This window comes from Cyanistes caeruleus, chromosome 6, assembly GCF_971803275.1.
Source record: "Cyanistes caeruleus chromosome 6, bCyaCae1.hap1.1, whole genome shotgun sequence".
Lineage (NCBI taxonomy): Eukaryota > Metazoa > Chordata > Aves > Passeriformes > Paridae > Cyanistes > Cyanistes caeruleus.
The window spans coordinates 29935111-29956520 of NC_141706.1; the positions used below are offsets into that span (position 1 = coordinate 29935111).

Below are 21410 nucleotides of genomic sequence, written 5' to 3' on the forward strand. Positions count from 1 at the left end.
CTATGCTCTGAGATAGCAAAGTGGGGTTTACCTTGCCTAGAAGGATCTCTGAGAGGGAACACTTAAAACTGGAGGCATAACTGGGTGAAAAAATAAATCACTGTTGTACTGATGAAATTACTGCTATATGAATGTAGTTTAAGATCATTTTATTATTCACCTCTTGCTTTAAATGTACTACAATACAAATCATTGGACTGTTTTTTTAGCTATCACACTTGGAAGGTAGTGTAGGACCATGAGCATTCCTCAATTCAAAGCCATTGTTCCATCCAAGTGCTTTTTAAAATTCCACAGATCTTAGAACTTGGGACCCTGAGGTCAGCCTCAAGGAAACCACCATCTTCTTCTAATGAAATTAGCAGTGCTTTTTAGGCATTTCCTTGGCAATGTGTTAAGACAAAACAGATGCTAAAAGTTATTCCTGATGACTGGCTTTAAGGGTAAAGAGTTGTTTTTTTCAACAAGCAGGCAGATAGGAAATCATTACACTACAAAATTTTGGCAAGAACGGGTGATACAACACTGCAAACACAGAAACTGGATTTTTTGAGATCCTTTCTGTCTCACCCTCTCAAGCTAACTTCAGCTGAAGGGTGTGGGAAGGGGGAAAGGAGTGACACAAATTTTAACTATGCGTTTTCAGACTTCTTGATATAGGCTAGGAACATCTGTATTCATGACATACAATACAGGTGGTACAGAGATTATCCCATGTACTGAGATGAAGAAAATGAACAGCACAGCACATGTGACACAGCTCAGAGTAGGCAGTGAACAAGCTTTGTTACGTTGCTTTGTAGCAAATCAAACCCTCTGAGACCAGTTTACAGATTCTGGAGAAGGAAAGGATTAAAGGAGTTGCTGTGCTTGCTTGTTATAACCCAGAAAGCCTTCATCTTTTCTAGAGTCCCTCTCCCTTAATTTTTCATATGGTAGGTCAGTAATTTAACACCTCAAGGCTTGCAAATCACAAGCTAAAATAACTGTACTGAGTTAAATCATTAGTCCAGGATTTAAAAAAAATAAAAAAAAAGAAGAAAAAGAAAAAAAAATTAAAGGCAAATGGGAAGGGGTGGGGATGCAGGGATCTTTAAAAACAGAGGCCTTTTGATCAGAGCAGCATCCTGCAGTTTGCTGTAACTCAAACTGACCATTCTTACATAGCAGGAATTAAGGACTCCCCCTGCCAGGCAGGGCCCTATTAAAACACAATAGCTGTTTGAAAAGGGTAAGCAAGCTGATATGGATATAATAGGCCACATATTGGGGCCCCTTTCTACGGTGAAATAAAGCTTCTTCTTAGAGTTATGAGCTGGGAAGCCTAGTATTCAGGAAGATGGGAAAGGGCATACAATGAAAGACCGTAAATAGCCCTGCAGAAGCCCTCCAAGGTGCTTAAGGGAAAAGTAAAGAAGCCTTCACAGATAAGAATCAATCACCCATGACCAGCTCTTTCAGTCTGATCAGGTGCAATTTCAGACTACACAGTGTTTCAATGAGTCTAGAGAGATCTTGCTGGTATAAACAGAGATTTAGTTTTTACAGTAGGAGACTGTAAGTTGCACACCACAGGAACAGCTGCATGAACACCATTACAACTAGCTTTTATGGAGATCACTGCAAGTTGCTACCCAGCTTTCCTCAAAAAAACCTGCCTTTTTCTGCCCAAACCTAAACTAAATACATAAATAATAAACCAATCCAGATTTATAACTACACAAGGAAAACTGGTAACTCTCCAGCTAATCTATTTAGTATTTGTTCAAACTGGTCCAACTCGACATTTTGGGGCAAGAAGAAAATTCCTTCCGAACTGCTCTATAACCTTCTGTGTTCTGAGGGTATGGGAGATGCAAGTCTTCTGTCAGCTTCATTATCATACAGCCATGATTTCCATTCTTTGGTTTCCTTTATTAACCAACAAGTATTTCTATCCTCCCTGTCATGCTGTGGAATTCATTCACTAGCTTCCGGATGCCACAGAAACCATACATGAACCTGTGGCAAGGGTGAGAAGATGGTACAAAAAAGAAAAATACTATTGAAAACACAAGCCACACAAGGTAACATTCTGATTTCCTCTTATCTAACAGTTCAGAAAGTAGCTAAGCAATTGACATCGGCTGGAGATGGATTTTGATACCAAAGCATAAATGTCCGCCAAAGGAGGAGTATGGATTTGAAAATTATTGAAGATCTGCAGCCATCTTGAGCTCCTGAGATCAAAGTAAAATGCCAGTTAAAGGCAAACTGCTTTCTCAGAAAGCTGAGGCCAAAGTATAAGTACAAGTAAGGCCCTTCTTGTTCCATTCTGAATGAATTCTCCTGTTGCAAGACAGTTCCATGTTTTATAAACTAGACTTTTAGTTATTTTAAAAGATTGCAGCCCCATAATGTTATGACTGCGATGATGCATGAAATACTGAAATATAACGGAAATCCAAAGAGATTCAATACTGGTGCCATGCAAACAAATCTGTATTTGCTCCTTTCAGTCTTGGTCTGACTGGAGAATTTCAGAAGAAAGAATTTACAACTGGTACTCTCTCACCTATTCAGTTGCCTTGGCAAGAACTATAGCACATCAAAGATGGAGTAGCTTCCAATATTTTCATCATGGCAACAAATTAATCTTGCCAAAATCCCTTAATATAGATGAAGTTACATCATTTGACATTAATGCTAACTCTGCATTTGGAGATTGCTTAGCTAAACCACTTTGTGCTCACTACAACTGCTTGGCTACAGTGTTGACCAGCTACAGTTTGTTTAATTCACACAATAACATTAAATTTGTAAGACGTGGTTATTCCAAGTCACTAAAGTTAATTTATTCTGGGATCTGTATGGTTTCAACACAGCACTGCATATAAAATCTCAGGTTCTCTATGAAGACATGCAGATTTCTAGAAACTAGATTTTTTGCTTTTTTTGCTATTGTTTAGTTTTGTTTTTAAAGAAAAGGAAGATAAACCACATTTTTAAAATGCATTTTCCAGGCTTGCAAGACTTTCAGTGATTGATATACGTGGAGATGCAGACATAGTTAAGGGATTTTATCCTGTAAGAGATAAGGAATCCTATTATGGGATCTTAGCAGATCCCATTGCTGCAAACATTTGCTGATTTTTACAGTTTGGCATATCCAATTTAGGAAATTTTTTCCATTTGCTGGCCTTGTCCACAAGGAAACACACATATTCTTAGCAAAGCAATTAGAAATGTTCCTCAAGGTTTTCTGTGATGCCTCAGCATTTTGCAGCCAAAGAATAAACATGGAAGTCCTTCCATCAACACAAAACTGGGGAAAAAACCCAAACCAAAACCAAAAAAGTCCCAAACCCTGACTTCAATTCTGATCCATTTTCCCTTAAAAATATTTCTGGGAAAAAATAAAGTGTTCTTCAAACTTACACTAACTGATTCCAATTTAATAGAAAGCCTTCTAGGTTTAGACAGATGGAAGTTGAGAACTCTAAAACTGATCTCCTATTTACATAAAGTAGCCTAGACCCCTGCCAAAGTGTTTCATTAAAACAAGAACGAAACCATGTGGGTTAGTAATACAGAGAGAGGTACTGTTCATGAAGTTACCATGTATCCAACAGTGGTACTCTTACTGCTTGAGACTTCAAAAGCTTTAATTGTGGAAACAGTATGTTAAAAAGAAAATATTTCTAACAGAAAATTATAAAACTATGACTTTCATTCTTAAGAATAATTTTAAAGCCCCCACATATAATATGGGAAAAAACACTGTACCAAACTTTCTACACTGCTATGTTTTTCCAAAGCTGCTATTTTTGTGTGCATTTCTACTGAATTCCAGTTCCCATTTTCACATTACTAAAACAGTTTTCTTCAAAACACTTAGAGAAACTGCAGGAAATCAAATCTTTACAGCATGTGACCAAGCATGAAGTAAGATTACTGCTCTATATACACATTGCAGATAGTGTGCATAAGTAGTCTCACTACATCTGTGGTGGATACATCACTATTTATCTTTCTCATATTTTCCTATGTATTCCAACAGTGACTCAGCAAGCACAATTGAGCAATTTTCCAGACTGATGAAGAAAGTTGCTTGTCAATCAGCATTGAATATCTAATTTGCATCACGGCAAACTCTACTACAGACCTTTCCTCAGTGGAAGATGGATATTTCTAGAGCTCCCCAATTCTGACTCGAGGGCCTTTTCACTTCTGCAAGGATACAAACAAAACCACAGCAGAGATGAATGATAAGAAATGCAAGAACAGGGCAGGAACTAGCCAATATCACAGATATTAAAAAAAAAAAAAAAAAAAAGCAGACTGATGGAGAAAGTAAAACTAAACAGAAGACTGTGACATCCCAGAAAGGGTGTGATGTACATTGCCAGCTCATGTCCAGCCTCTCATCCACCAATATCCCCAAGGCCTTCTTGGCAGGGCTGCTCTCCATCTGTTCATCCCCCAGCCCGTATAAGTTCATACATTTGAAGTCACAAAAGTGTGATTTTAACTCCAAGCTGGGATCATATACTTCTCCAAATTTTCACTAGTAATATCAGCAAATATGATGAAAAGCAATAAAAAATTGGAAGCAAAACCAAGAGTTTTACTAGAGTTAAAAACTAAAGCTAGAGAGAGAATATTACATTCAACTCTAGCACAGAGAAAAAGCACAAACACAATCAACTCTGATATATTTTGTCTTGATGCTTGTACCGTTTGCCACATTCCTGGACTCTGGCTTTTGGGAAATTTCTTTCCAGTTTTATTAGCTATCCACACCGCCTGTATTGCACTTGCCTTTAACCTAAAGGAAGCTCAGTTTCATGGCAGGTGTGTTGTATTTCAACCTTCAAGGCTGTAAGAACAAATAAAATAAACCAAATTACAGGTCTCCATAAAGTAGTCAGCCAACTCCTGCTGCAGGTATTCTGAAAAAGACCACAAGTAAATATGTAATTCCGTGATTTAAAGGAATAGAAAAAAGTGGGCAAAGACTGCATTGCTACTCCAATGAATCTATACTAGGAGCATCATGACCTGATCACACTGCACATGGAAATTGTGATTACCTCTCTTCAAAGAGGCTACATTGCTAACATTCATATGCTTTGGCAAACCCTGCAGATTCTTCTGTCATCAAAACAGTATGAGAAGTTTCTTATGTGGAGTATGTTACCACATAGAGCATCACTGGTAAATGCTTTGAATTCAATTCTGTTACTGCTTTGCTACACATCTTCCAAGATAATCCTGTTTACCAAAAAGATTCTTTACCTTTTTATCTCCCCTGTATTTCTTTGCAAGGGACACTTCTGAGTATCCACTCATCTGTAAGACTCGCAAAAATAAGATAAGAAAATACTACATTTTCTAATGTATTAGCAACATGTACAAGCTACAGTGGGAATTGTGCTATTGAAATTAATATATGCATTTTTCCAGCTGTTTACTCAACAGCAGTTATCCCAATCAGCATATTTGTCAGGCTGGGACTTGTTGCAATGTTTGTTACAGAGAAATAACTCTGGGAAAATAATGAATTCATAGAGCCTGGCTGTCATATCAAAATCTCAATGATGTTTCTTCCATAGAACAATTCTATAATAAAAACTTTGGGTGACAGATCTACAAGTTCCAGACAAAATTCAAATAACTTAAATCTTAAATAGAGTTATCCACAACCCCCAGATCTTCCATAGCTCTCACACAAAATAAATACCCCATGCATAGTGGGCAGGAGGTATTGAAATCCCATTTCTAAGGTGTACTGGAAAAATTCAATTACAAGAAAGAGAGTTTGCCCTTCTGACAATGCTACTCTGTAGAGGTGATACTGGAAGGCAACAAAGGTACTAGCAGAAAGGCTTTGTGTCCATTAGCAACATTCTTAGTGGAGAAATATGCAATTACTCTAGGTTCCCCAGAAAGATTTATCAACAAATTCAGTCCTGCAAATCCATGTACGCTGTGGAGAGACACTTCAAAAATGTTTCTTTCACAGCAACTTATTCATATTAGCTGCAAAACCTCCTCAGAGCTTCTGGCACAAATGCTGCATCTGAGTTCACATATTAACTCTCTTTCCACTGATAACTGAAGAGCAAAGGAGAGGCAGACAGCAGTCTTACGCAGTGCCCTAGGGATCAAGGAATCCCAAGTAAAAGCCTGTCAGGAACCATCAAGTACATTATCCCAGCTGAGATTTTCAGCCCAAAGGGCTGCTGCACAGCTAGGTCATTGACAGCAGCAGCTTGATACCAATCACATGGCTCAGTGCAGTCTTGCATTGAGTGGGATAATTTTATCTTTTTCTCTCCAGAGCAGAAGACATGTAGGAATCAGGACAGTATTCGAAGAATATATGAAAAGTTGTTTTATATATGAAATGGGTTTTCTGCAATTGTTCCGAAGATTGTATAAGAGAGATCAGTATTTTAGGTAATATCCTAAAAGTATTAATACCTCACAAATACTACTGATTTTCCCAAAACACAAAGAACTAACACCAAAAAACCCCAACAACCAATGCCTCTCCCCCAAACAGTTGCACTGAAAAATTCTAATGAATGGCTTCATCTCTCAGGAAGGGAATCTGGCACAATTTGTCAAAGCCCTAAGGACCTTCTCACTACTGTTTTTGCTGTTTGTACTGTAATTGTACAAAGCACAGAGTCAACATTCTACAATGCTAGGTGCTGTAAAGTACATGCAGTACAATATCATTTCTGTCTTGAAGAGCTTACACTATCCTTGCAAACAAGACAAAACAAGTAACTCTGAAAAGGGGAAAGATGCAGAGCAGATGACAGCAAGATGATGACGATGATAAGGCCTACGTACACAGATGCAAAGAAAAAAGAAAATTGATGGCTCTAAGCTAGCTCTAAGAATCTCTCCTTTTCATAATCAGATAATTCAGCTTATTTCCAGTTGCCAATTAAGGTTGCCTTCAGTGAGTGGCTTAGTTCTCATGGGCATCCCATCTGTCTTGTTCCTGGCCCTTCCCCCCTGCCCTCCACCCTCAAGGGTATTGAGACTTTTTTAAAGAGCAGGACATTGTTTACTCTACGGATTTATTTCTGTAATGTTGTACAGCAATAAAGGACTGAACAAGCCAAAAGTTTGTCTGATACCAAGGCCTGTGTCTACTGCCAGAAAAAGCCAAGGGGGCGGTATCGTATTTGTCCCTAAGGAAAGAGTTGAACAAATTGTTCCAGCCAACCCAGATAGCAAAAGAAAATGAAGTACTTTCATTGCTAGAAGTTGATACTTCTCACCATGATAACATCTTCCTTCCCAAGGATCCCAAACTATACAGCACTGGCAGTCTTGTTACTAGGAACAAAGCAAATGTTCCTTTCTGTAAAACAGGACTCTACACATTGCAGAGTTGGTATTTTGAATTGCCAGGCACACAACAGATCTAAAAGCAGCATCTGACCCTCAATCCTGTCACACACATCAAAGATGCCTTCTCAGATAAATACTGTTAAACTGTCACACAAGACCCAGCATGGGTGTTCAAGTTAGAGCCAGAAGAAACATCCTTAACAGAAGAAGGGGATCTCAGACATCAGTTTGCAGAGTCCAATGGAAGCAGTGCTACATCTGCAAGCTAAAAGCAAGACATTTTTCACAATCATGCTCCAGCTGGCAGGTGGTCAGGAGACATTTCACCAGAAACAAAAGAAGTGTTTTGCGACAAGAAAGAAAACAAAACAAAACCCAAAACAACGAAACAAAACAAGTCCATTCCCATGTCTCCTCTTCACTTGTGATTGATGTATCAAACTAACAATTAAGTTACAGAAAAAACAGTTTCCTAACCAAGGTAAGTTACAACTGGCTATTATTTCTGAGCTTTCCAAAGAGTCTTGAATAGAGCAGCACAGGTACCTGCATGCTGGAAGAGAAAGTTTCAGGCAAAGGGCTAGCCTGAAAGAAAAGTAAAACATAGAAAGTGTCTTCATCAATTTTTTTTTTCTGGTTCTTTAAGCTGAATTGAACAAAAAGACACACAGACTCCATTTAAGAACCCAGAAAATATAAAGTGGGATGCTATGCACATTCCCTCTGCATGATCAAATGCATTAGCATGGGGGCCCTGTTTTTCTTCAGAATAGGAAAGATCAAGAAAACAGGATGATAAATAATGTATAGGGGGAACATGTTCCTTTAAGATATGTTGGCACAGACATTAGGCTGGAAGAAGCAAAGCAGCATTAGTGTGTAATTACACAGAGGGTTTTCAAGAGTCTGCATTTCATGGAGATTCAAGAGCAGGGCTGAGATTTCTCAGGCTGGTAATGAACAAATACCAGTAGCATTTCAGCATATCTATAAAATCAAGATTAGTCCTAAGAGAGATATAATTTTATTTGTTTAACTAAAAGATGTGGATCAATTGGCAGAGGGGTGATTGATCCCTATTCCTGTAAGGGTCAGGAGTAAGCCAGATGAGGGAAGCCTCAAGGTACTCCCAAGATTGAAAGCAGATGTCCACATGACTGGGACAAATGATTACTGGAATTAAGCGGGAGAAAAAACTATACTTGAAGAGTAAAACTATTCTGGAAGGAAAACTGTAGAGATTAAGGTCAGCCCTCTGCAATCAGCAATCACAGTGCTAGACAATGGATAGCAGTGAAATACATACTCCATTTCTTAGAGACAACTGGAAATACTCATTGCCAGCTAAACACTTACTGCTTGATCCACACAGAGCTAGAAGAGCACATAATTTTCAATTCTGAAATTTCACTCAGATATGCTAAATCCCAACAAATTGACTTATGGTAAAGCGGGGCATTGCAATGCATGATGGAAATACCATCAGGTTGCTCTTCAGCAGTGAATCCAGTGGAGAGGTCCATGGAACACCACTGTACTGAAAAGTATGCCCTCTGAGAGGAGTTTGAAGAATATCCAACACCTGTTCTTGACAGACTAATTTCAATTTCTGAAAAGTTACAGAAATATTTTTTTTGCCCAATAAACACTTAAAAAAAGTTACATGTTTGGGCCTGCCTGATAGCTTTCTAAACCCTGGGCTTGGTCTCTAATTTTATGTCTGGACATCCTAATACCAAGTCCCTTCATCTCAAATGACTGCAGCATATTTCAAAACATGCACACTCCAATCCTCTCCTTCAGAAAAACATGGATTAAGGAAAACACTGGGAGAGTGCCCACAAACCTTGTAGAATCTCACAAGTTATCTTCAAAGACGCTGAGACTAAAGATCAAGTTTATTTGCTTGGGAGAGAAGTGTAGCCTTCAAAGCACAGCCAGAACAAATGTTGATAGTTGAGTGTATGAAGAGAAATCTTTTGGGCAGCGAGGGCTCACCACCAAGCCCTGGGAGCCAGAACATATGACATTTTCATAATATGAAACTTCGCATTCTACACCCATATTGGCTATCATTTATTCTCCAATTTTTCTCACATTTCAAATCTTCAGACTGTTGTGAATTAATGTTGTAAATATTGGCTTTTCACAATTATTCTGATAAATATATTATATGCTTTCACTATATTCTTTTCTCTTAGCAAGTTACAGGCTTAGATAGGAATTCTGAATGGTAAGGATATGTCTCATCTGGAGAAGGCAAGATAACTCCAACAGGCAAGACAATGGGAGGATCAAGCTGTGGAAAACAGGCTATTATCAGCAGCAGAAAATGGAGAGCAAACTGTTACCAAAAAGCTGGTACCAGGACGTTGGCAAGGGGGAAAGATATGAAGCCCATCTGCTCTCTGAGGACGTATAAGGGGCCTGGACCCTTATCAACAAGTGACCATCTGCAGCAGAAAGGAAACCAAAAACTCCAAAATAATACTGACCAGCTAGAATAACGATAATCAGCAAAAATTACGCTGACCAGCAGAAAATAACATGATCCAAGAAGGTGGAACCAGGGAGGGGACATGCTTGAATATGCATTAACCTCTCACAGCAAAGATGGGATAAAAAGGACACTCCTGAGATACCAGGTGTATTCCTGGTAACCCACCGGGGCACCCGGCCGTTTTAACCCTTTGCTTTATTTCTTTTGTCTCCTAATAGTCTTTTGTTTATATTAAATTCTTTTTATAATTTATTAAGTGAATCTCGTTTTTAAGAAGACCTTGCAAAATTACTAAGCTTGTTTGTGCTTTGGTATGGGGACACAGTTTCATTTGCTAAACTCCAGATATTTTATAAAAGAAAAAAGAGAATTACTAGGTCTATATTACAAAATGAATGAACATGCAGCCTTTTCCTGTCTTTCATGAAATCAGAAACTCCACAAAACACTGTGAACAAAAAACCATCGTAAAAATCATATCTCTGAAAATAAATGGGAAAAACAAGATCTCCAGCAACTAAGTCAATCTGAGGGTTTTCCTCTGTGGTGACTGTTCTGTTTGTGATAACTGTCTTGAATCACTACTTATTCTTTCAAAGGTAGAAGAGGAACAGAAAGTGAGAGGAAAATGGTTATTATTTCAAGCTGAAGAAATACTACAGAGAAGGATTTTGAACAGTTTCACTGTGTAAATGGTCTTCTGCTCACCTTTTCATTTTTGAAGTATATATGATCATAAGTTTTGAAAAGGCACAGAGGCATCAGTTTGAAATTAGTTGCAAACTAAATCTAATCTGAAGATTCCTGAATGACAATTTCAGCTGGGTATTTCAAAGCCACCCTGCCTTCAACTCTGGTAGAGAAATCCTGTCACTGGGTAGAGGTCATTGTAATCCTGCTCTTTATCTTTCTTAAGGTCTTGTTTACTGACTGAACTTCTTTCTGTAGACAGAAAGCACACAGCTTTTCCCTCAAGAATATTTTTGCAAATTAGCAAGAAGAGATAGTACCCACATCCAGTATTTAAGGACTTATGCAGGTTTTAAGAAAAGAAGAGGCATCCTATTAAAGCATTCAACAGGACAACAATCACACAAGGAGACAAACAGTTCCAAGTTATACTCAGAAGAAGGAAGAACGAGTGCTGCTGAAACCAGAAGCAGTCTGTTAAACAGTTCACTTCAGTATTTCTCAAGCAGTTTGGTACTAACAGTCCTGACCAAGACAAGCAGAATTTGGTTTTCCATGTTTTTAAAATCGCTGTTCCACAAAGTGACTGCGTCACACGAATGTTTGTAATAGAAAAGGTACTGAATTGTACAAAACCCACATACATTTCCAAAACATGCTCAGGGAGCCCTTGGCTAACCCAGTAAAATCCAGCATTCACAACATAACCAGCATGTGTCCAGCTCCATTCTGCTTCCAAAAGCCCCCTCAGGCTGGCCCTATTAACGGCATCCTGATGTACTTACTATTCAGTGAAGAACCTGGCAATGCCATACTGACTAATATCTTCTCTGTTCTCCAGCAGCTGGCTCACTGCATCCTCCATGTATGTGAGGACATGTCGCTGAGCTGCAAATAAGAGAGAATAAGAGACAGAAATTAGAATATTAGGGACCTGCAAAGCACAGAGCCAGACAAGCCCAGCTGTGTGCCTTACACAAGACAGCAACCATTTGCTTCCTCTATTAGAGAAATGGATAGCAAAATTCATCACCTAAATCCTGCTTTCCTTCCTGGCTATACAGAGTTAGTCATTAACAGTGCTGACTCTTTTTTAGAATCCCCTGAGATTTTGGTATTGAAAGAAGATAAAGAGTTGTGAGGCAGTGCCACTGGAAAATGCTTACTCCAGAGGAGTTCCTGATCTCTGTTCTGAGCCATCTTTCCTACATAGCTTGTCAATGCTGTTTCGATGGGGCTGTTGCAGAGCTTTAGGTGTTTCTTCCCCTTCCCTCTAGACCAAAACCAAGTATCTTTAAGGTTGTTCTGCAAAGGTATCTTCCTGAAGGTGCAAATAAAAGTACATCCATTTCCAAACAAGCATCAATGAATGTGGCAGGTGGGGAACTGAATGCCAAGGGAGATTTATATTGCTCAACAGCCAGTCTCAAATAACTGTCTAGGCCAAACACAGGAGAATTTCAGAAATGGTGGATCTGCCAATACCCCACCACAGAATGACACTCACTCATAAGAATCCTGAGTAAAGACAGTTTGGTGCAACACAAACTGTTCTGCTGCTTCTACAGGGGGCAGACTGTACAAAACAAGTATTTGCCAGGGAGGAAGCAGCACAGATTTACCACTGAGCCCCTTTGATGTTTTTGGCTAGAACCCAAGTAAGAGCAACAAAGAGCCGAGTCTGAGGTGATGTGCCAGCTAGCAAGCAGTAGACTTTCCAAATCTACAAGTTCAACAATCAGAAGACAAGTTACAACGAACCCAGGAAAATCATTCCTAACCTGGAAAGCACACAAACCCTGTTCCCAAACCACACACCTCCATCCTAAACACGTATCCTACTGCACCTTTGCAAGTAGTGTCGTGCTCTAAAAAGAGCAAGAGAAAACCCTTAGGGAATATAGGAAAGGCAAGGGGTGTTCTTGCTCCTTGCCAATCTGCTCCAGACTTGGCAGAATCACCCCCTCACCAGCAACTGGCCAACCTCAGACCCACATCAATATTTTCCAAACCATTTTAATTTGTGTTTAATATCCTGGTAAGCATCAAGCCTGTGCCACTTGATACACAGCATGGAAGGCCCTTTCATCTTAGTGTGAGGCAGGTGGACTTCAGGAGAGGCCCGGAAATTATTATTCCCAGTCGATACAGTGATTAAAAGTATGCATGAATATTGATTGCTATCAGGGGATTTCTCTGCCTAGAACACTTTTCAGGACAATGGTAAAATTGGTTAAGCACACCCTGGAAAATACCTTGCAGCTGATAGCAAAATGGTGAGCCAAAGGTTTAAAGATATTATCTGGCACTAAAAGATATAGGGCGTAGCTTTATTTAATTATTTTAATGCAAAGGAATAAATTTAATTTATGTGAGTGATTAAAGAAAAATAGCTCTGCGCACCTGTGTCCCCTGAGGGAAGAATGAGTCCGTGCAGCTCAGTCATAGGCTCAAGATAGCAACAACTGGGTAACTTTACTTCAGCCCGTCCTTCCTCCCTCCTCCTGATGCAGTCCATCTCACACTCAGCAATAGTCTCCTCAGGTCCCTCTTGAGATGTCAGCAGTACCAGAATATGCCAGGAAATGGTACTAGCAGACAGACTTCCACTCATCTCAGCCTGGAATGAACTTCTGCTCAACTGCAAAACCATTCTCAACAGCTTGTGGGGAAGTATGCACTTCTTTCATAGAACAGTCCCTATCAATGAACTATATTTCTGTTATTTTGCTTCTTTAGAGTAATAAAGCTCCCTTTAAAGTGTTTGGGAATAGACAGGCATGGTCCCACAGTGCTACACAGCACAATGTGGCTGACCTCTATAGTAAAAACCTTTGAATCTGCTCCTGGAGAATAAATTAACTTTCAACATAGAATTTTAGACATTTCAAAATGTACACAAAAATACATAGGTCACAACTGAATACAATTACTTGTAAAAGGGTACTTCTCTTAAGCTTTTTGTTACATAGCCTAAGGATGCTGGCAAAGAACCTCTTTCCCTATTTCCCAGAAGAGTGGGTAGAGGTGTGGGGAAGGGAAGAAAACTGCGAGCAGAGAAGCTACAAGAAAATAGCACTTGAAATCTCCTTGAGAAGTCTCCCTCTTTGTACCTTTGGCTGCTGTGCTCTTTTCCAGGTAGCACAGTTCACACTGCCAAACTAAATTCCAGCTCTGGCTTCCTGTTCACCGACTGCCCAGTTCCATGGAACGATGCAAGTAATATGTTTTATAACCCAACTAATGCTACACTATACAGGAAAGTCATAGAACAAAATGTAATTTGCAGACAGGTTTTAGCAGGCCAGAGAGGCAAAATAAAGTGCCAGGAGTCTGGTTTTAGCAAAAGAGTAGTTCCTTAATTAACACAAATGTTACTTTCCATAACAAACACTGGAACCATACCGGAACATTAACTGTTTATGCAAGCATAGTCAAAAATCTGTAGAGTTCTAGGCAAAATAAATGAGATGATTCATACATTTTAATAGTTTTTTTTTTTAATCCAGGGATAATGAAGGTTGCTCATATTTTTGAGGCCCACTTTGGAATAATAAGGCAGCAAGTCCAAATCAGAATGTAAAGCCCAAATACTCATGCCCCTGTGCTAAAACAGCTTTCCGTCTCTACTAATTTTCTTCCTGACAAAACTCCAGTATGAAGTTTCCATACAGGAGGTGTTACATTAGGACATCATCCTCGGTATTTGTTTGTTTCAGGTTTATTGCAACAGAAGTTCCCTACTCATACAGAACTTTCTGATGCAACCCATATTCTTTAAACTATAACAAAAATTTTCGACTCTGAAATCCCAGGCAACTACCCTAAACAGGAAGCCAGCATGCCTGCCACAGTCATTTGGTAGGTGCCACACTCTTTGCTGTCAGATTTAAAAACTAACAGTCAGCTTTCACAAAAGAATCTGACAGAGTAAGTTTACAGAAGATTTTTCAGGCAGCCCATAACCTGATGCTAAGTAAATACCTTTGCACAGAATATCTTAATTCTTATCACTAAACCACCAACAGTGATGTTATACTTGGAGCCTCAGTCCAATCAGTAGCAGCATGTACAGCTCCTCCAAAGCTGCCTCCTGCTGCACTTAAGAGTACAGCCTCTGATACTAATGTGCTCACATCCCACCATCATTCACATGCCCAATGTTTAAAATGAAATTTGGAATGAATGCACTTTTGGCTCAGAACCAAATTCAAGGCTGAGCAGCGGCTGCTCAATGCAAGCATGGCCAGACTTCAGCTTACAAATACAAGGCATAATGAGGATTCCACCCACAGTCAATCCACAATCTCTATGGATTTCTCTACAACAGATCACAACTAATTCCATTTAGCCATAACCACACCAAATTACTTTGCATATGTATTTAACATAGTAAAAATAGTCTTTTTATAAGTTACCAATGTGAAAAACGAGGTTCACTCACTTAATAAATTATAAAAGGTTTAATATGAACAAAAAGACAATTAGGAGACAAAGATAATAAAGCAAAGGGTTAAAATGGCCGGGCACCCTGGCACATTGCCAGGAGTACACCTGATATCTTTGGAACACTCTTTTTATCCCATCCTGCTGTGGGGTTTTAATGCATATTCATACTTTTCCAAGAAGTATTTTGCATGGCTATGCCCTGAATCCGCCTTTTTAGAGCAAGCATCTTAAAGATTTTATTTCCCTTTATCACATATTTATTTGGGCTGGGGTTCCTTCTTCTGCAGGCAGTCAGTGTTGATAGCAGCCTGGGCCTCATCATCTGTTTCCTGGAGGTTATCTTGCTTTATACGAACAGGACCTAGCCCTAATGTCCAAAATTCTTCTTGACCCATGCCTAAGACTTACTAACAGGAGAAAAAGACATAGCAAAAGCATATAACATATAACATTCATCTTAATATTGCGAAAGCAAATATCACAATATGGATTTATACCACCAAGTTACTTGTTTCAATCTTTTGATGAGAACAAACAATCCACCACTTTGTAGGTTTGATTACAAATGTAAGAACAAGCACTGATACTTGAAAAGTCTCGAAGAAAAATTTAATGCAAATAATATCACCGCACAAAATTGAATATATGCACTGAAATACTCAGAGACAGAAATTCAGAAGGAAGGAAATAGATGTCACCTTTAAGTCATGATACTGTGTATATATAATGGTTTTATTATCCAAGACATGACTTCTTATGACTTCTTCTGAAACAAAAGCTGTCTATCAAAGCAATTTTTAAGCACACAAGAGGGATTTTTTTTTGTTTGGTTTGGTTTTTGTTTTTGTTAAGTTGGGGTCATTTTTGGCATAACTGAATATGCTGAAAAATCAGGAGTGGGAATTCCTGGATAATGAGACCAGCTTTTCTTACTTATTTGCCTCCTTCTCAGCTGAAGTGCTGAAAATACACACTATTGATGCAATTAACATTATGATTCATTTCAGTTATCAGAAGCTCAAGAGCATAACAAGCTTTAATGTATCTGGAGTATTTCTGGCATTTCTTAATTGCTGAGAACATATCCTCTGAGAGCATAAGGTAATAGTTAAACACCCTTTCATTATTTGTTCTAAACTGGAGCTTAACTAAGGACACCACCTTATCACACACATTGGAAAGATACATCTGTAGTAACATAAAATCAATTTCATGCAAATATTATCAAAACAATAATGATGCAAGAGAGAAAGAGTGAGGATAAAAACTGCAACAACAAAATCACATCAACTCTGGCAATTTTTCCAGCATTAATGGTTTTTCAGGATGTTCTTCATAATCTTTTCAGATATCATTAAGGACTTAATCTCTTTAGATGTTGCTAAGTAATGGCCAGGGAAAGAGAAGTGAACAAAACAATTAACCTAAATGTCACATCTCTGTACTGTCATAGTTCCTTCCAGCCTTGCATAGCTTCACAGTGTAATTTCCTATTAACCCTCAAAAGGAAAATGTTTTTTGAAGGACAGAATATATAAGTACAAGTAGATCTTGTCATACTACAGGTATTACACAACATGAGGCATGCTGTTACTCAGGAGCACATGCCAAGGGGTCACACAATGTAACTACAGCATATTTCATATGTTTGAAGTTTCAAAATCACTTTCAACAAAAAACTTAAGAAACATTTCCATTTATTATTTAATCTTGACCATAGCTGAGAATTTGTTTCAAACAATCAGCAAAATACTGCACACAGACTGACTTAATTGTGCAACTTCTTCCAGCAATCTGCTTCCTGCAAGGTGTCACACAGCTGCTAGAAACCACCCCCTCACCAAAGCAAATCTTTGAGCTATCTTTTCTTTTTTGTTTGGTTGGGGTTTTTGGAGGTTTTTGTTTAAATCTAAAATTATTAGTTGTGGAAGAAATTGTCATTCCAGTTTGTTATAAGGCATTAAGTATCCTAATGGTTCCCTATCTATTCATGCTCAGAGGGACATAAGCAAAGGACTGTACTCTCCAGTTCTGGAAGTCTACCTAATTCAGGATCAGATTCCACTTGTACATTTCAAGTTAAGGTGGAAATCCTGTGGTGGAAGCAGTATAGTGATGAAACCCCCATCTTTTGGACAAAGTACTAGACTGAGTCTAAGAAGATTCAAATTTAATTAACGTTTCTATAAGCAAACTCTTACACATTATATTCAACTTCTATGTTGTAGCACTTCTATTTGTACAACAGAGCAAGAAACAAAATTTTAAAAAGGCATTTTCTTCTATTTTTCTAGACCATGAGATCTTTCAGCCACAGTGCTTCACAGAAGTTCACCAAATATCTATACTAAGAGAAGAATCAAGTGTCAGCTGAAATGTCTGGATAACAATGTGCTTATTATGCTGTTAAAGGAAATTATTTTATTTGCACTTTCCAGATCAGTATTTCTTAAGACTGTTCAGAAGACGAGTAAGCCTTAGGCTTCAGCGTAGTCTCTACACAACTGAAGTTCTCTGTTGGCAGCTCAGTTTTGTAAAAGAATGTATACTCTTTCTAAGCACTGAACCTGAGACCTTTTATGAGAGAGATGAGGAAACACAACCGTCTTTCTGGCACTTGATAGGCCCATGCTATACTGATAAGGCACTTTCCTAGCAGAGTATTTGCGTTCGTATATGCCTTACATTGGCAAAGAAGGACAAGAAACAACATCCTGGAGCTGGGTAGTAGAAGGCAGGAGAATACACAGAAAATAGGAGTTTGGAAATTTGCAGTACTCTACTGCTTTTTCTCCATAACAGGAAAAGAGAGCAGGGAAGTAATACAATATGAAGCTTCAGAGACAGCTGCATGAGCAGAACAATACACTAAGTGCTCCACTGCCTGCTATAAATAACTGAGCAATCACCAGTTATTAAACCATAATGAGGAAGGCATGAAAAAGTGTCTCAAATGTGCCTCATCCTGCCTACTGTAGTTCCAGTCTCATCCATCAAATGAGAGACACATTATCATCACTATACCCAAACAATAAATGTTGTTTATTTAGTGAAAATACTGTTTATAATGTCCTGCTTGTAATGACATCTTCACTGTAGTCTTTCTGCCAATTTTGCAGACCTCATCTCCATTCCTATTCACTAAGTAATGGTCATCTCTTTTCTTCTACTTACTGTCTCATTGCAGCACAAGACATGTTGCCCTGATTTTTATATTCCAGGAACTTTGGCATAACAAAGCTTTGCAACTATTTTTCATCTTAAGTGAATATGTAATTCTCTCCCTGTTCATTTGTATTTTAACTCACAACTGCTTTTATTTCCCTTTTAGCATTCTAACTGGTTGTAGAAGAATTATCTCAAATGGTGGGGGGAAGGGGGTGTGGAGTAACACAGCAAGTAGCACATTATGTTATTCTGGCTGCTCAATTTATACATTGGCCTTGGTTTTGGTTCCTGAGAAAGGGAAGAGGGGAAGAAGGGTTTGGGTGAGTTACCCATTCCAGCTAAGAAATGGCAGGGTCATCTGGTCTGTGAGAGTCAGAGAATACCTTAAGCTAGGGCAACACAACTTCAGAATGAAATTACAGAACGTGAAATTTATCACAGTTCCTTACAACCCCCACTTCAGACAACTGTATTAACAAAACTTTGAAGTGCACAATAGAACACCTAATGTGATTAATGGTGATTTCAGAATGCCAGTATAGAAAACAGAAAAGCAACTTAGAAAAACACGTGGGGAGGTGTGTTTATTTGGGGTGGGAGGAGGGGGATTTAGAGGCTGTTTTGTTTTGGTTTTTAACCACCTTCCTACTGCTAATACACACTAAATTCCTTAGGATCTGTGAGCAGTTTGACAAGTTACAAAGTCTCATGAAGGCAGAAACACTGGTTTTGGTAACATTTATATCTAATAAGAATATGCTTCCCCCCTTCTAATAGCAGAAACTGCAATCTAAACCCAAGGTATACTAAATAATGAATGGAACAGACTATTATACATGTTATTCCTCAACCTAATATGGTCACACTCGTCTTTCTTCTGACCCCGATGTCAGAACAATTTAGAAACTTGTACAAAATCAAAAGAGAATTCCAAATCAGCATGTGGAACAGAGATAAAAGGAGGCTCACTTAAGTGGCTAGTAAAGCTGCTTGTACCTAACAATCCTGTACATCTAAGAAATCTCATGTCTTAGCTTCAGATGTGCAACAGAAAACTGGTTTATTTTCACACTTTAAGTATTTTTAGTCTGCATCCTACATTGTTTTCAGGGATTCAACCCTAACTGACAAGTTTCACTCAATTAAAAGTGCCTATTTCATTAAAAAACAATTACAAGAACCTAAAACCAAGTTGCCTCATTAAGAAAAAGAAATTTTGCAGGTTTCAACCTAGAGCCACTCTGGAAAAGTTATGAACTTCTCTATTAGCATGTAGGTTGAAAATGCTGAGGTAATGTGACAGACTAGCAGAAACCCAAAGGGTGTGTCTATGGCACTGTGGTGCTATTCTCAAACACCCAAAGCTCCACAACTGAAATCAGCAATAAGAACTTCAGTGAGGTAAGTCCCATGAGAGTCACCCTGAATAGAGCAGTAAACAAACCTACTTCTGCATTGAGTTTTCTTGACGCAGAACAGCATCACAGTTATGCAGGTACGCACAAAGCACCCTAACAGCAGCACAGCAGCAACAGCACAATTCTACTCTAAGACAACTTAGATCACTCCTTTGCTTAAATGGTTAAACAAAACTTTTTTAGTCTAGTGCCCCCTGCAATACAGCTTTTCCATTTACAGCAGTGTTTCTATATTCTTGCTCCATTTTGACTTACAGAAATGGCAAAACCATGATGGAACAAGTACCAGAAAACAATCATTTCTGACCATCCCTTGTACAAGAAAATAATAGAAAATCATGTATACCTTTATAAGGGTTACTACTGAACAGTCTCTTGCGCTTAGGAAGTAATGGCTGAAGAGTTTTACTTCACAAACACTCTCTTGAACACAATCCAAATGCTTACTACTTGTAATTCATCTCCTCTTCAGCAATTAAATAAAGTCATATTGACTTCATTCCATCCTAATTATTTTTATTTGACACATTAACATCAAATCACTTTGCTCCTTACTTTCCTGGAACATCAAGCCGTTAGAGACAGCTTAAGAAGGATGTAGTCTTCAAAGGTAGCTGCTTCACAGGTTGAAAGATTTTAATTTTATGTAGGAAACATTTCCAATGTTACTTAATTTCAGAACAAAAGCTAGCATTCGAACCATCTCGCAACATAAGAGCAGCGCTCCTTCCCATTGCTGGGAAACGAGCATGAAATAGGGATGCTCACACAGATCTGCGAGCAAAACAAGTGGGTAACGCGTGAAGTCTATCACAGAAAGGCCGGACGCCGCTTGTTACTACTCACATCATCAAAGCGGGCAGTGGAGGAGACGGCAGCTCAGATCCCGCCGGCTGCTGGCGGAGACCACACCTCTGGGCACCGGGGCGATGCTCCCTGTGCCCGAGAGGGCTCTGCAGCCCTCCCACCTCAGCGTCCGACAAGCCCGGTCTGTTACGGGCCGCTGCTGCCCGCTCCCCAGCCTGGGCAGACACGGAGCCACTGCGAGCCCCCTCAGCCCGGCCCAGCCTGGGGCCGCTCGCCGCAGTCCTCGGGAAGGACGGGCCGGGCCGCAGCCGCCCCAGCCCCGCCGAGCCCTCCCCATGCCGTGCCGCAGCACACCAGGGACAGAGAATCCTCAGGAAGCCTCCCCGCCCCGCTCCTCACCCAGGTATTCGGGCCCGGGCAGCGAGAGCCGCTCGGGGCTCAGCATCCTCCTCCTGCCGCTCCTTCCCGGCTTCCGCCCGTTTCCAAGGCGCCCGACGCTCCCGGCGCTGCTCGGCCGCTCGCCCCGGCTGGGAACACGCCCCTCGCCGCCACAGTTCCGCGCCCACAGCCGGCCCCGCCGCCCGGCAGCCCCGCCGCCCGTGCCCTTAGGATCTGAGGCAAGGCCGGGAAAGAGCCCGAGGGAAGGGCCTGAGCCCGGAGCCTGCGGACAGCGCCGTGAGGAGGGGGCTGCGCGGAGGCCGCGGTGGGCCGTGCCCTGGGCAGCTGCTCCAGGGCTGAGGGACCTGAGAGAGGAGAGCGAGCCAGCAGGCTCTCCCGGAGAGCCGGGTGTAAGGTTATTCTGATTGGATTCCAGTTGTCTAATTTAAGGTGTCTACTGCTAGGGGTTGTCTAGGACTACACCTGTCGGGGAAAGACCTTGATTTGAAGGTGAGTTGTAATAAGTTAAAATCACAGAATATACTGAGTTGGAAGGGACCTGTCAGAATCATTGAGTCCAGCTACTGGCCCTGAGCACGACACCCCAAAAATCACACCATGATTGTGAGTGTGAGGCATTGTTCAGA

General features: G+C 40.0%; 1 protein-coding gene across 4 annotated transcripts in view; it reads right to left on the reverse strand.

Moving 5' to 3' along the window:
* CSTPP1 (centriolar satellite-associated tubulin polyglutamylase complex regulator 1) overlaps positions 1 to 21124 on the reverse strand; it is an 89410-nt gene extending 68286 nt beyond the window's left edge. For all 4 annotated transcript variants that reach the window (XR_015288236.1, XR_015288237.1, XR_015288238.1 and 1 more), the window contains exons 1-2: positions 20785 to 21124; positions 11329 to 11431 (exon numbers count right to left, since the gene is read on the reverse strand). Coding sequence is in view for 1 of the 4 variants with exons in the window: in XM_086893681.1 (XP_086749807.1) it covers positions 11329 to 11431; positions 20785 to 20830 (149 nt within the window). In the remaining 3 variants the exon portion in view is untranslated. The remainder of the gene's footprint in view (positions 1 to 11328; positions 11432 to 20784) is intronic.
* Between the last annotated feature and the right edge of the window lie 286 nt (positions 21125 to 21410).